The following is a 16,679-nucleotide window of genomic DNA, read 5'->3' as shown; positions in this document are numbered from 1 at the left end:
TAAGCTTTTTGGCCTGGTCTGAGAGAGAGCATTGTAAAAGCTGCATCAGTGTGGATGGGGAGGGAACAGATAACTCTGAAAGGCCTTCTCTAAAAGGATTTTTGAAGCCCCATTGTTACAGAGAAGATACACAAAGCAAGGTCACTCTGGAGAATCCCTAAACAGCTTTGACTGAGATTCGGCAGGGTAAAACCTGTAGTGCAATATAATTCAAGGAAATTGGGAGATACCGGTAGGTCAGGCTACTGCTGACCTCCAATTAAGGGAGGTTTCAAGGTAAGAGGGTGTTAATTGGGTCTCTTTTCACACCAAGAGGAAAAGTAAAGAGGAAATAAGACCTTCAGGCCTCAAACTGACTTGAGTTTGCTTTTATCATAGAAAGGCAGGATATAAATATCCAATATAAATAAATAAAATAAAGATATTTCCCAGATGCCTGGTGAAAGGGACTTCCAAAGGGAGTTTGGAAAATTATCTGCTGTGCTTCAAGCTCAAGAGTTGGGCGAGGAACATGGAGCACTGTATTGCTCAAGGAGGATGAGTCTCTTAGCTAAATGGAGCCTCCTTGTTTAGAGGCAGTCTACTTTTGGATACTAGGTGCTAGGGACCAGCAGTAAATGAGAGCTACTGCCTTCATGTCCTCCTTAAAACTTTCTAGGGGCATCTGCTGCTTTCCTCTGCCGACAATGGACATGCCCCCATCTCCCCCTGCCTGTTTGGAGTCCTGAAAAGTTCTTACTGCAGAAAAATCAAACTTAGGTTGATAATGTAGACGTGGACATGACTTTGTGCTTGGTTTGCTGAAGGAACTATGTACCACAGGCACTATAACTTTATAATATATATTTTCTAGCTGGGTCTGTCAGTTCTCTCCCTGATCCCACGTTGTCTTCGGTGGATATTGAGCAGATCTTGCTTCAGAAGACTCTTGCAAAAGAAGATGAACTCAGAAATGCATTTCAGACAGTTGACGTTGATCAAACCCTGAAAGTCACTAAGGGCGAATTTAGAAGAGTGATTGAAACATTCATTTTACCCCTGACGCAAGAACAGTTTGATGCTTTGCTGGACAAGGTGTGTAGTCTTGTGGGTGTATATAAGCTTTTTATCAGTTATCAAAGTTATCAACTGCATGTTGTATTAACTGTATCATTAGGCATAATTAGCAATCACAGCATTGGTTTTTAAAATTAATTGCCATATGTAAGTTAGGAGCAATTGTGATTGTAAAAATCTCCCACTTTTGCGTCAGTTAGAATTAGGAATAAACGTATTGGTGCCAGTGTGAGTTTCTCACAGTCTCAGCTGGGAAGGAGGGCTTAAATCTCTCCCTATAAGAATGGCAGGTGAAGATGATGGATTTTTCGGAGCTAGCCGACCTAACCGGAAGAGTCCGCGACCAGAAGGAGGAGGAGTATCAGGAAGAGTGGAATAAATTTAATGATTATTTAGTTAATTTTGCTAAGTTAAACTAACTGAAAACAGCTTGCAGATACTTAATGGGCTTAGGATTTTATTTATGTTAAGTGATGAATTAATATGTTTAATTCCATAACATCTAAGGATGTTAATGTTTAAGTTAAATTTCATAAAAATTGGGATTTGGAAAACCGTTAAAAGGACATGCAATGAAATTCAACCAAGGGGAAGCGAGGAAGTCACTTAACAAAGTTAATAACTGTAATTTTCAATAAGGCTATGATTTTTGTTTGTTTATTTTGTGTGTTTGTTTATACTATTGTGAAAACTAATAACATTTTTGGGGGGAAATAAATCTCTCCCTATGGTGTCAATCACACAGGCAGGTACTTAGCTTTTCTCCTGTTGGCAAACAAGCCATGATCTAGCTAGGCATGTCATCTGAACCCGGGGACAAGCCAATAACAAACTTCTCTCTCTGCATGCTGTTTTCTCTCTCTGCACACTGAGGTTTTTAAATTGTTGTTATTGAGGAAGAGACTCCAGACATATAACTCTCTACCTGCAGCAGGAGATAGTGTAGTCCAGGAAAAACATTCCCACTTGGATTCTGTTGTGTGTATAAATTTGCTGTGAGTCACAGGCCCAATGGAATTATAAGTTTTCTTGTAAAACATTCTAGCTGTTATGATACTTCCCAATATTAAATGGAAGCAATATGTCAGTAAGAAGCCTGGCAAGAAGCAGTCCACTGAAAAGCTTTCTCGAGTGTGTGGTTTTACAGAAAGGTGGAATATAAATTATAATAAATAATATTACCGGTGAGCAATTGGAATATTTTTTTGAGAGAGCTGTGGGCTGTTTGGAAGCTCATAACGCATTTGTTGGGAAATGAAAGAATGCAAACAGATCTGAACAAAGAAGATTAACTATTTAATTAACTATTAAACTATTAACTATTTAATTAAATGTTACCTTAATGGAACAATAAGGGAGGAGGCAACATGATGAAAAACAACCGCCACAGAATACCATTCACGTTAAGTTTCTTTGTATTGAAACAGATTCCGGGCTGTACCAAAGTTGCTGTACCTTATCTTGAGTTCTTGTCGAAGTTTGCCAGACCGGTTAACCACCTCCAAAGGACGTAAGAACTTTTGTTGATTTCAACTAAATTGAACTGTGAAGTTCTGAGATTGGTAGAAGTAGTAATGCCAAACTTCAGGCAGGCCTACACATCACCAAGAACATGGTGTTGTCAGCGAAAAAGGCAGACCAGTGCCAACTCCCTTCTCCTTCTCAATATCTTATAGTTCAACTTAACCGGCAATGTCTGGGATATTCCCGGACTGAGAATACTGTGCATCAGTATTCACAGTACTTACAGTAGCCGACCAGGGAGCATACAGGGAGCCTGCAAGCAGAATGGTGGTGTAACATTGCTCTCTTCAGGGGCATACATAAAAACAGCCTTGCTGCATAGGACCCAACAGTCCACCTAGTCCAGAATTCTGGTTAGCCAGATACTGTCTCACAAGCAGGGCACAAGAACAGCACAGTCTTTAGCATATGTGCCGCTGTGGTGCAAAGATCTGCCAAGCGCCCCCAAATTTAGTTTAGCCCCCAAATTAACTTTTATTATGCTTATGTCAGACACCAAGCTTATGTATGTCTTTATCTCTTGTTTATGAAAGAAGGGAGGAAAAATAAATTTATTTGCTCATTTATTTACAATACACTTATACTTAAGTAAAGGAAAGGTAATAGACTTTATTTGCGTAGCCGACAGGCCATAACATCAAAGGACAAACACCAACAGAAATACATTACAGATATAGTTACCATAAAATCTTGTGACCTATTAAAACCCTAGGTAAATTAATAATTTCAGTACTTAAAACTTGGCAGAAGTAATAAAATAATAATAATAAAACATAATGATAATAATCATAAATCCTAAGCGAGGAATCCGGGTGACGACACTGGTGTCATTCAGATAACAGCTCTCAGTCTCATTGCTCTCTTGATAAATTTGGCAACCTTCTCTGTTGTCGAGCTGTTCTGGTCGGCTAGTTAAGTATACTTAGGTATACAACACCATCACACTTAGGCACCTGCTTAGGAGAAACATCAGTCGTGTCAAAGATGCCTTTGACCCTGCTGCTTCATAGCAGCACAGTCAATACAATGCAGTGGTACCTCCAGTTACGAACTTAATTCGTTCTGGAGGTCTGTTCTTAACCCAAAACCATTCTTAACATGAGGCACGCTTTCGCTAATGGGGTCTGCCCAGGACAAAGTTTGCAACCAGGAGCATCTACTTCCGGGTTAGTGGAGCTCGTTACCTGAAGCGTTCGTAAGGAGGACAGTATGTAACCCGAGGTTCCACTGTACGTAACGTAATATTTTGATGTAAGAGTTAATTTTGCATGCATGGTGCCATTGAGAATGACAGGCGCCATCGTTGAGTCAAGTGCCACTGTTGTGAATGACAAGCGCTGCCGCTGGCGTGGCGCGTCTTTGCTAAATGAGCACACAAAGTCGAAAGTAGGTATACATTTTGGTAATACCTAGGTATATATGTATTTTGTTCTTCTAGTTTGATCAAAATTATTTATTATTTCATAACAGGTAGATAGTTAAGAGCTTAGGCGACTTCAAAGGTGGGCACCTGGCGCCCCCAAAATTTGGTGCCCGGGTGCCCCGCACCCCTTGCGCCCTTGGGTAAAGATGGCCCTGCACAAGAATGAGGCTCCTTCCCGGTTGTTTGCTCCTAGCAGATGATATCGAAGAGGCCTGCTGCCTCTGAGCACTGATGCTTCCTTTAAGCTGCCCTAGCTAATAGCCAGCATTAGACCTACCTTTTGATAGGTTTGACTTACCCAGCTTTAAAGCCATCTGTGACGTGGTTTACACATGCAGCAGCAGAAGATTGTCAAGTTATGCACTGGTGGAATAGACTGTACTGTTAGACTGCAGGTGGGGAATCAGATTTTTAAGATACTAATAAAAGTTTTCCTTATTCCATCAACTCTATGAAAACTCCATGGAGTTTCCTCTTGCTCAACTGTGATGCGGCAGCAGGCTGTCTCTGTGGTCGACAGCATGTGTGGGGCTCATTCCACCAGCTCTGCTGAGAGGGCAGCTCCATCACATGCGTCCTGGTCCTGAACTGCCTTCACTGCAGCTAGTCATTATGAGAATTACTATTTGGTGCCTGAGCTTGCTTTTTTCCTCTTCCTTCTCTGTCCTCTTTTCTTTTTGTGCTGTGCCTTCTTGGTGGTCAAGGACTTCTAGGTTTTAACTGATACTATATAAGCTGGCCTGGGAGCCTTTTTGGAAGAATAAAGGTAAAGGTACCCCTGCCCGTACGGGCCAGTCTTGACAGACTCTAGGGTTGTGCGCCCATCTCACTCAAGAGGCCGGGGGCCAGCGCTGTCCGAAGACACTTCCAGGTCACATGGCCAGCATGACATCGCTGCTCTGGCGAGCCAGAGCCGCACACGGAAACGTTGTTTACCTTCCCGCTAGTAAGCGGTCCCTATTTATCTACTTGCACCCGAGAGTGCTTTCGAACTGCTAGGTTGGCAGGCGCTGGGACCGAACAACGGGAGCGCACCCCGCCGCGGGGATTCGAACCGCCGACCTTTCGATCAGCAAGCCCTAGGCACTGAGGCTTTAACCCACAGCGCCACCCGCGTCCCTCATGGAAGAATAAAGGGGTGCAAATGCTCTAAATAAATATTCCATGTTATACCAACAAAATCCTTTCCTGTGAGTAGAAACTAACTCCACCCTGCTCCCTGTTGTGCTCTTTTGGATTAAAATAGTTAAGGAGGATTTTATTTTTTAAAAAATGCATTGGCCTGCACATTTTGGGGTTGAGAATTTAAGCATGGCACCTTCCACTTACGCTCTGAAGTCCTCTAACACCTAATTCTGCTGCTTGCAAGCTACTGGCCAACACAAATAGCCAATAGTGATTGCACTTGAATTATAGCCACCCCAAGGACAGTGTGCCATGGCCATCCCATCTTTCCCGCAAAATGGTCTTGGTTATGGGATGCAGCTGGCCACTTCCGCCTGTACCGCAGTTATTTTGTCAGCATAGCCCGCTGTGCTTCAGAACAAACAACTGGCCTTAAGGAGAGTACTGCAGAGGATAGATTATCTTAAACAAGAGGCACCTCTTAAGTTTTATGGGATTGGTCCCTTTAGAGCACTGCAGTGGGCTCTGTGTTATAGCATGTTCTCCCTTATAACTTCCAAGACATGGAAGAGCAGGGGGGCGGGGAAATCTATTCATTCCCTTTTCCTAGACTTGATCCCAGATGGCTTCAGAGCTCGCTGATGCTACTCCTAAGGAAAACATTGCACCTCTTTATCCGTCTGTCTGAAGAAAGAATAAACATGATTGCATTGCGCACAGCACATCTGGGCTGGGCAAGGTAGAACCGACTCACAAAGGACTTTTAAAAAATACTAGCCACAAAGTTGTCACAAAGCTGCAATGTAAAGCCACTCAAGGCCAGAGGAATGTGGCGAGCACACCTTACATTTCATAAGCCACAATCTGATGCAGGAGTTTGGCCCACCGTTTGGCTTGACAAGCGCACATATATTTTTAAGTGCTCTGGAAACTGAATGATGGCAGTGTGTGAGGACCCGAACTTACAGTAGCAGCCCAATAGATTGAGGGTTGTGCACCAGCACCCAGATCTGTGTAATACAGAGAAATTCAGGGAGACTGGCCCAGGAAATTACACTCCTAGGCGCCTTGACATTCTCAAAAACTAGTTTGAGTGGCGATCTAGATCAGCCTGTAAGGAGAACTCTGCAGTGCTTTGTACGCAGAAGCTGTCATACGGACACAGACACCTGATAACTTTTGTGATTTGTTTATTACTGGTATTTTAAGTTTCCAGGAGGATAGGCATGTTAGCTTTCTAAAATAATCTATCTTTTTGCATTAAAAAAATATTACCAAAGTACAAGTATTTAAAATGTGTGATGTAAATTCCAGTCTCTGCCCCCCCCCCCCAATATTCCATGCGTACATGTTAGTTTGTGGTACCAAGAACAACAAAGATTTCTGTATCATCGTAAAATACTAGCCTTTTTATTATGTCATAAGCCTATCAGATTCAAAGGAGGTGCCCTAGTTATACCCTAATCCACCACTGGAGGGTGATACAGCTGCTGTTTTTCCTTAGACAAGATTTTAGAAAGTGAGTTTAGGACTACTTTCTGACTTGAGTTACAGCCTATGGCCTTTTTGAAAACCAAATTATCTTGGGCTGTAGAGCATTGTGTGCTTAGATAGCACCATATAAATAAGTTTTTGGCAGATAAAATCACTCAGATTCAAAGGGAGGAAGACTCCACCGTGAGATGGAAGAGTGACAGAACTTTATCCATTCAGGTTGTCTGCAATCATTTCCAACCTGTTACCTCCAAGGATGTGGACAGGATGCCTGGACGAGTGAAAGAGACCACCTGTCTCCTTGATCCTTGCCTATCCTGGCTTATAAATGTGAGCCAGGCAGGGCTGGGCAATAGGTTTAGTGTGTTGGTGAATAATTCCCTTTAACTAAAGTGGTGCCTCAGGTTAAGAACACTTTCAGGTTAAGAATGGACCTCCAGAACAAATTAAGTACATAACCAGAGGTACCACTGTATTAGTTGATCAGGAAAATGTAGAAAATGTAGAAAAGGTGGAAAAGTGGAAAAAGGTGGAAATGTGGAAAAGGTGGAAAAGGTTAAAAACCCCATCCCTGTTCTCTTGGCTTTTGGGGGATGGGATACCACATCTCTGTCCCCCTTTGCCACAAGCATCAGTTGTGGGGAAGGCATAGAAAGAAGGCTGCAAGTGAATTTCCTGGTGCTTGTCTAGCTTGGCTCTCAGCTAATTAAATGCTGGTCAGAGCTTCAGTTCTGCTCTTCATCAGCTCCATTGTTCACTACGGCTGCCACTTCCTCCTTCATCTTCAGCCTCTTATAAGCACCCAAAATCTCACTCCAAACTTTGGGTGTTGCTGCATTTTGGGGGGTGGGACCACATGACGTTCCCTCTGATATGACTGCATCTTAGATGTCCCTGAGCCAAAACCCACTTTCCCTCTAACTGGTGGTAACGCAAAAAGGATTTCTAGAAGAAATGCATTGTATGGTGCCGCACAATATGCCTCTGGCATGCTATAGTTTTGGGGTTATATCGGGTTTCCTGGCTTTCACGCCACATCATGTGGCCTTCTCCCTTCTCTGCCTCATTTTCTTTCTGCAGCTGATCCTTCAAAGCCCTTCTCCTTCAACTTGCAAGAGCTTTTCTGCTTGCTCATTGCCCCAACACGTCAACATTGGCGGCAGTGCTGGTGCCAGGCTATTTTGAGCCCTGGGCAAGGCTAACTACTTGGACCCCCAATTGCTAACTTAAGTTTTCAAAAAAGAGATGTGTTGTAGGAAAAATGAAAGGCAAAAAACCTTGGAACTACTGCATTTATTTTAAATGGCAAGCCTAAGTAATACAACAAACCTTGATTATCTTTCTCAAATACAAAAGAAAATGTTTTAGCACACAGCTCCTTTTGGATAATCTTGTGAATTCTGATGCTAAAATTTCAGTCTCTTAAAAGTTTCAATTTCAGGCACATCAAAATCTCACTTTGCCTTCCTTTTCCTTTGCAAACGTTGTCCCCAATTCCTTCAGGTCAAGCCCTGATGCTTGGGCATGTTCAACTGAAAATAGTTGCCAAGCCAACTGGTCTCTTTAGAGTAGCAGAAACATTCAGCACATTATCCAGGAGTTTTTGTTGTAGTGTGAAGAGAAGTCCTCCTTGTGGCGTGACGCGGCAGCTAAAAAAACCAATGCAATTCTGGGCTGCATCAATAGGAGTATAGCATCTAGATCAAGGGAAGTAATAGTGCCACTGTATTCTGCTCTGGTCAGACCTCACCTGGAGTACTGTGTCCAGTTCTGGGCACCACAGTTCAAGAAGGACACTGACAAACTGGAACGTGTCCAGAGGAGGGCAACCAAAATGGTCAAAGGCCTGGAAACGATGCCTTATGAGGAACGGCTAAGGGAGCTGGGCATGTTTAGCCTGGAGAAGAGGAGGTTAAGGGGTGATATGATAGCCATGTTCAAATATATAAAAGGATGTCACATAGAGGAGGGAGAAAGGTTGTTTTCTGCTGCTCCAGAGAAGCGGACACGGAGCAATGGATCCAAACTACAAGAAAGAAGATTCCACCTAAACATTAGGAAGAACTTCCTGACAGTAAGAGCTGTTTGACAGTGGAATTTGCTGCCAAGGAGTGTGGTGGAGTCTCCTTCTTTGGAGGTCTTTAAGCAGAGGCTTGACAACCATATGTCAGGAGTGCTCTGGTAGTGTTTCCTGCTTGGCAGGGGGTTGGACTCAATGGCCCTTGTGGTCTCTTCCAACTCTATGATTCTACCAGAGCATGTTCCGCCACCCTCACTACACCCCCCCTTAATGCATATTGTGGAAAAACATCTTTTGGACTCAGTAGACCAAATGAGCACGCTCACCTGGACAGATATTTTAATGTGGAAAAATGCATGTGTATCTATGCATGTGCCTGCTCCTTTCTCAATTCATCTGTTGCCCCACTTCTTCCACATCTTTGGCAGCACACGTGCATCTCTCACCCCACTTCACAAACCAAACAAAAAACAACTGCCCACCTGTGGTAGGGATACACCTGGAGATGACAGCTCAATTTTCCTAGTGCCTGATCATCACAAGCACCAGGCCCCCGACCCTCTTTTTTAAAAAACAACAACAAAAACTAATTGTTGCAGAATGGACTTCCTGGAAGCAGGAAAGCAGAGTGGCTGGGAGGTGAAGAATGGCACAAAGCAGGCATGTCCAAAGTCCGTCTCAGGAGCCTAATCTGGCCTGCTGGTCAGTTTAACCCTGCCCATGTGGCAGTTTATTTCCTGGGGTAAAATCCTAAAAAAAAACCTCAACAACTTTAATCCTAAAAAAACTTTGGTTGGCCATTTGGTCGGTGTGCACGGCCCTTCACTTCATCAAATCTGGCCCTCTTTGAAAACGGTTTGGAGAGAGGTTTGTGCGTGTGTGTGAGGAATTAGGGAAGCGTCCTAGGCTTAGGGGCTCCCACTTTTTTTTTACCTCTTTAACTCCTTGGTTTGGCTGGGGCCACTTTCCCTGCCAAAGCCATTTCTCTCCCCCCGTTTAGCAGTTTGTTAGCAGGGAGGGAAAAGGCGGGGAGGGAACGGGAGAGCCCTGTAAAGGCTGAGAGGCAGAAAGAGCGGAAGCGAATCCTGCTCTCCATTTTGCAGCAATCTAAGGATGCTCTGAAATACTTGGGGTGGGAGAGAAATAGAAGACAGCAGAGCAGACGTGTCTTCCTTATTTCTGCCAGGAGTAGTTATAAAAGGGAGAGAGTCCTTGAGATTATGGGTTGGGGACAAGGGGTCTGTGGGCAGCTTTTTCCAAATGTGCAGCATGACACTGGACCCAAGAAACAAACAAGGAGAGTGGTCCTGTTACTGCCGGGTGTGAGATCAGTTAACAGCCACTAGTGGGGGGCTGCAGTGCACAAACAGTGCATAAAACGGAGCCTTTTTTGGGGGGGGGGGCAGAAAGGCCCTGAATACTCTTTGGGGGAGTATGGTGGGCATTGCTGCTCTGCAACATTGTTCATGGTAATTTCATTTACCTTTACCTTTTTAGGTGGAGTAGTGCTGAAGATTCGCGGTCGAGGACGTTGAGTCAGCTAGAATGCCTCTTACGGGAGAAGGTATTGCACAGCAAATAACACTCAGCATTGGCGTAGCGTGGGGGGTGCAGGGGGGGCCGGCCGCACCGGGCGCAACATCTGGGGGGGGGGGCGCTCGCACTCGCAGCTCTCTGCCCCTACCTGGCTCACTCACTCTCTCTCACTGCAGTGCTGGCTGTGCGAATCCGATCCGAGCCGCCGGGTCGCCGCCCACTGTGGAGGGGAGGGTGCCAGGCATGCGGTGTGGTGCGGAGAGAGAGCGAGGGACTATCTGGGGGAGGGACAGTGCAGCGGGGGGAGTGCACAAATTACTTGCCTTGCCCCGGGTTAGGGGGCGCAAATTACCAGTACTTGCCTTGCCCCGGGTGCTGACAACCCACGCTACGCCACTGACACTCAGTCATTTCCCTTGCCCTTGATAGCCTGTGGTCACCACTGAGCTCTCAAGATCTCTCATGTGTACAGAAAACTCAGGGGAAAAGGAGACTCACCCACCTCTCGTTTTGTGCTGAGTTTCGGAAACAGGGAGACTGTCTCATTACTTCTGGCTTTCCCCAGTGCCTGATGCAAAGTGGGGAGCCAACTCTGCCCCTTTGCATCCTTGTGCCAGCTTGGAAGGCACTTGGACCCTTGTTCCTTCCAGGGTCTGGAGTAAATGCCAGAGAACATGGGGCCAGGAAGGCAGTCTGTGTCTGTTTCCACTCTTTGCCCCCCCCCATGAAATGCATTGAGCACATAGGGAAAGAAGGCTTTTTGGTGTTGTGCCGGACATCCAGGAACAAGCAGTCTCCAGGGAAAGATTTATGGTTGCCCCTAGCACCCACATTTGTGTACCCCAACACTGGGCTTTACTCACCTATGAAACACGTTTTGGCCCCCAAAGGCAAATCTCGCGCTGGCATAACTCTCTAGGCTTAATAATTAGGCAGGAGGTTTTTGCAGAGGATTTGCAAGTACAGCTGCGGCATAGCAAGATGGAGCAGCCTTGTTTGCCAAGACGCAGCCTCTCTGGCACAAGCGCTGTGTGCGCCATCTCACCCACATGTATCTATATCGGATCCAGGTGCCAGCATCTTTCTCTCATGAAGGGTGTCTGTATCTGTCATCCTAGACTGTGTGAGACATTAGCATATCACAGAGCTGTCGGGACAGATTGCATCCAAGACTGTCATTCATTCCTCACTACAGTAAACCCTATCAGTCATCGCTCAAATATAGTTCTTATGGCTGCCATTGCTTTTCTTCTTCATCTTCACATATATATATATATATATATTCATGCAGCTAACAGGAGAGTAACATTTCCATTTCCCCATGACAAATGAAACAGCCAAGCTATCTTTCTGTTGCAACATTTATGAACAGAAAATATCCCCCATGGCCCCAATTAAGCTTCCAGAAAATTTAATGTATAAGAGCTTGTGTTTATTTATTTATTTATTTATTTGATTAAGGACAATCTAAGATTAAGCTTATATGTAAGTATCTATCATCTATCTATCTATCTATCTATCTATCTATCTATCTATCTATCAGTAGCTTAATACAGGATCTTTTGCAGTTTTAGCATCCTTAAATTGGAAAAAAGGATTAATCCACAAAGTCAAGGAGATGATGCACAGATTTGGACGATCCTGCAGTTGCAAATGTCACCTTGAATATCTTTGGCGGGGGGAGTATTTGCATTGTCAGTGTACAGATGCTCACCAGCCCATCAGAGAGATATGTATGTCACTCTTTTAGACTGCAGGTAGAACAGCACAATGAAGCTGATGAGAGGGATGCAGAAGTTGCATGTTCTGTGCTAAACCTGTCTCCAGGAATTCTCCAGAAGAATGAATGGATGCTCTTAAACCCCTTTCAAATCCCAGCTTCAAGACTAGAACAGCAGTCCATCTATTAGAGTTTCCTTCATAAGCAGCTTGGGACAAATCCCTCGTGTGCTAGTGTACTCTGTGGCAGAGGTGGGGAACCCCAGGCCTTGGGGGCCAGTGCAGCCCTTGAAACCTCTTGAGGGGACAGGCATGAACAGACTGGTTACTGTACCATGAACATTTCACAGTTCATCTGAATTGGGCCTCTATTCCTTCACAATGCTGTACCCTCAACCCTAATGAAGTCCTCTGCATGTGGGTGCCAACTTATTACGCTTTCTATTAAGGCACTGCAAATACCTCTCCAAACAGGAATGGTTATTTTTTTTTTCTACAGCAAGTACAGAAAAGAGGGACTGGCCCTGTCGGTGGGATGGTGAAAAAGTTCCATAAGGTGGAAAAAGTTCCATAAAGACAGAATGGTTGAAAGTTCTGTTCTTTTTCATCCATTTGATGCTCTCCTGCTCACCCACCATGCAGAGAGTGCAGCCACCAACAGTAAAATATCAACTACAATTTAACTTCATCTAGATTGTGTCCCTTATTTTTTTAGGAATTCCCTTCATGGTTTGCAGGCTCACAGAACCTCTACCCAGCCCTCACCCAACAAGGTCTTGTCTACCAACAAGGCGTTTGATATCCCTTCCTCTCTTTTTGCAATGCCAGACACACGTAAAACCCAATGCATTTAGTAATATTTATTTATTAGACTTCTATGCTGCCCTTCTAAGGATCACAGCATAAAAACATAATATATTGTTTAATTAGCCACAGGCCTGAGAGAAGAAGAATGTTTTTGCCTGGCGCCCAAAGATATGTAATGATGGCACCAGGCAAGCTTCCCTGGGGGGAGCACTCGCCAAATGGGGAGCAAACGGCAGAAAAGGCTCGTTCTCATGTTGCCATCCTCTGGACTTCTCACAAAGGACGTGCATGAAGAAGGGCCTCAGATGATGATTGCAGAGTCTGGATCAGTTCATATGTGAAGAGTTGGTCCTTGAGAGAATCTCAGAATCATAGAGTTGGAAGAGACCACAAGGGCCATCGAGTCCAACCCCCTGCCAAGCAGGAAACACCATCAGAGCACTCCTGACATATGGTTGTCAAGCCTCTGCTTAAAGACCTCCAAAGAAGGAGACTCCACCACACTCCTTGGCAGCAAATTCCACTGTCAAACAGCTCTTACTGTCAGGAAGTTCTTCCTAATGTTTAGGTGGAATCTTCTTTCTTGTAGTTTTACCACTGTCTCCTTCAGGCAGGCAGGAACCACCCCCTCTTGCAAGGAGACATTAATCCCCTCCCTGGCCCAGCCAGCTGTCCCCTGCCTGCTACTTTTTATCAGCCAAGAGGGGCAAGGGTCCAGAGCACAAGTGGTCACTCTGTCCAGTCCAAGCGCTGCTCCACATCCTCCGGCCTTATTAACTGAAACTCACCCAACACAACCGGACTAGACAGTGCCCGAGATCCATCTGCTGTAACAGCAGAGTCAGGATTCCGGTGGATGCAAGCAATTTCGTGCTCAAAATGCTTTGCAAACAAGTCACAGTGAGCCACCATCATTTCTGTCACCTCCTTCGAGCCAGACAGTAAAAGGCTCTGCACTATCCAGAAAAACCTCTGCTGGATGACCCAGTGAAGATGTAATGGAGGCAGCAAAGTATGCCTTCTTTGCCGTGCCTTCACTGCCACTAGGTAGACTCGAGGATGAGCCCTCTCCAGTGTAGTCGGATGTCTTATTTTTAGCCTTTAACATGATTAGCACCAGGGGTCTCATTAGCATTACACTAGCAGGGCACTCGGGACATGGGTGGCACTGTGGTCTAAACCACTGAGCCTCTTGGGCTTGCTGATCGGAAGGTTGGCGGTTCGAATCCCTGCGATGGGGTGAGCTCCCGTTGCTCGGTCCCAGCTCCTGCCAACCTAGCAGTTCGAAAGCACGCCTAAAAGTGCAAGTAGATAAATAGGTACCGCTCCGCTGGGGAAGGTAAACGGTGTTTCCATGCGCTGCTCTGGTTTCGGTGTTCCATTGAACCAGAATGCTGGCCACATGACCCGGAAAAACTGTCTGCGGACAAACGCCGGCTCCCTCGGCCTGTAGAACAAGATGAGCACCACAACCTCAGAGTCATCTGTGACTGGACTTAACTGTCAGGGGTTCTTTACCTTTATAGCAGGGCATTCACAGATGTAATAAACAGCAGCATGTGAAGAAGTAAATATCTAACAATCAACACAAGGCCCTTTTGAATTTCCAGAACAACATAAAGTAGACAGGGCTTGGCTTTCGCATCACCATCACTCAGTCTCCACCCCCATTCCACTCCCCCGTTAATTATTTTTTTTTCTTTTCATTTTATGTTTATGAGGATTTGAAAATAATTTAATTCTTTCCTATCTGGTTTGGCCTATCTTTACCAGCTGGTAAATAGGAAACGTTCGCTGTCGGAAGCCAATCCTCTGCAGAGTGTAAACAGATGGAATCAATATAAAGTGACAAGTTAGACTGTGCTACTGAGAATATGGAGCCAAAACTAAGAGCATAACAGTCTCAGTACTTATTTTGTTCCAATTCATTTGGTGCCGAATAGCACTTCATGTGTGCACAGCTGTGCCCTTCCATGGTGTGTGTGTGTGTGTGTGTGTGTGTGTGCATGTGCACACATTTGGGGGGGGGGAATCTTTATTTCACTGTTGATGGGGACAATTCCAAGGGAAAAAACTTTTAATTAAAGATTTTGTACAAAGTGGCCTAGACGTAGAATATAAGGGATAATGAGGCATAGATGTATTTATTGCTCAGAAACATCATTTCTTTTTCTTTTTCACATACTTAACAATAGAAAAACATCAACCTCAGTCCTTTGCATGGGGTTGAAAGCCCTTCAGATTAAAGTATGCTTGCTGCCGATCACTCGCCTTGTACGAGCAGTCCTCTTGTGTGAATGCTGCTTGTGCATAGTGGGGAATCACACTAGAAGCGCAGGGTGTTCCTAGATCTGCAGAAAAAATGGGGCTGTCTTGGTGTAGGGAGAGAGGATTCCATGTGTCTGTTGGGATACTGCCAGGGAGACAAAGTCCATCTTGACCTCCACGTCGTCTCCGGACGTCCATTGATCTCCCGTAGACACACAGTATCAGCAGTTAGCGACAGGAGCTCTAGAAATAGCTTCCCACATTCTAGAGCCGATGCACGCTCTTATCAGCAGATATGCACAGCGAAAGATGCATATAGAAGTTTATTCAGCGTTGATCAGAACAAAGAAAAACGTGACTGCCTGCTTGAGAGTTTCCGGCAGAGAGAGAAACGAAAGCAAAGACACAACATAAACATCCTGTGAAAACAGGAAATACGCAGACTCTGTGACTCAAAGCCTGCTCCCTTTTAAGGTGGAACGGAAATATCCTAACAGTGTCTTCTCTATGCATGACTTGAGGAAACCCACTTTTTGCATTGGATTGACAGCATTATTGGTTAACATTGACTTGACAAAGTCCCGGCATGTAGCAAGTAGTGATCTGTTATTTGCTGTTTCAGGGAATGCTGTCCCCATGCGGTGAGAAAGAGCTTCACTGGACTCACAGAGCAGAGCATTCTCTACCCCATAAAAAAGCATTGGACAGGCCTGGCACAAATGGATTTCTCTATTTGTGCCTCAAAGCACCAGACTCTGCTTTGCCAATGAATGGCCCCTGGATGCCCTGAGTCTAGTTCTATTTAATTGCAAACATTCATTCATTCTTTTATGGAACTTTATGAACTTCAAAAAAGCACTTCCTATCCCTAATCCTAATATATAGAGAAAATCAGCATAATTTAAAAGCAAGTGTACATAACGGAATTATGTGTCTGGATAGGTTTGCTGTTATAAAGTTTTTAGTAGGCATCTAAAATATTATAGTCAAGGTGTCGAATGTTAATGGAATAATAGTTGATGTATGGAATCTGTGAACTAGCCAGGGATCCATAGGGGCTCCTGTGGAATAATCATGGGTGACTTTAAGCCACAGAAGTTGTAGGCATCTGCATGCAACAAGAATTCCCCCCCCCCCCCGCCTTCCCTGATGTGTGAAGACATGGGTTTTTAACTCTTCTTCCAGAAAGGTAACAGGCACCTATCTCCCTTCTGACACTTCATTTGCTCATGTCCAGTATCCTTTATTAGGCATAGCAAACCACACATTATCAAACAGACACCGTATACAAATTGTGCAAAATACGAGCTCAATTTGCTCATGTCTTTAAGACATGGATGTGACTTCAGGTTGCAGATCGTTCTTTCAAACCACCAGCCCCTGAATGTACCTGTGAAATGTTGAATGGCATGGCATATTTAAGCAATGATTTTACTTGCAAACAGAGTGAGATTGAAATAGAAATTGTAAGTAAAGAGAAGTATAACCACATCTTATGTTTTGGATAGGCTCTTCTCAGTATATTGCTAAAACTCCCAGACCCAGCTTTGTTCAGGTAGAAAAAGAAAAAAGGAATGCAAATTTCAAAGAATTCATCTTTAGTACAGTTTTGTTTTGTTGCTGTTTTTATTATTATAAAAAAAAACCATGACACCCCCTTTCCCTCTTTCGTAGAAAGTATGTTCATTCTACCCAATGCTGAATACT

At 44.5% G+C, this 16,679-nt stretch overlaps 1 protein-coding gene across 3 annotated transcripts in view; it reads left to right on the top strand.

Annotated features, from left to right (window-relative positions):
- The window catches only part of EFCAB6 (EF-hand calcium binding domain 6), a 110,769-nt gene that overhangs the window by 1,146 nt on the left and 92,944 nt on the right, over positions 1 to 16,679 (top strand). For all 3 annotated transcript variants that reach the window (XR_014511351.1, XM_083440707.1, XM_083440706.1), the window contains exons 2-4: positions 854 to 1,074; positions 2,484 to 2,566; positions 10,140 to 10,206. Coding sequence is in view for 2 of the 3 variants with exons in the window: in XM_083440707.1 (XP_083296833.1) it covers positions 854 to 1,074; positions 2,484 to 2,566; positions 10,140 to 10,206 (371 nt within the window). In the remaining variant the exon portion in view is untranslated. The remainder of the gene's footprint in view (positions 1 to 853; positions 1,075 to 2,483; positions 2,567 to 10,139; positions 10,207 to 16,679) is intronic.

Source organism: Podarcis tiliguerta (genome assembly GCF_965153285.1).
Source record: "Podarcis tiliguerta genome assembly, chromosome: 5".
Classification (NCBI taxonomy): domain Eukaryota; kingdom Metazoa; phylum Chordata; class Lepidosauria; order Squamata; family Lacertidae; genus Podarcis; species Podarcis tiliguerta.
The sequence above is the reverse complement of the archived record's forward strand: the minus strand, read 5'-3'. Positions and strand labels throughout refer to the sequence as shown.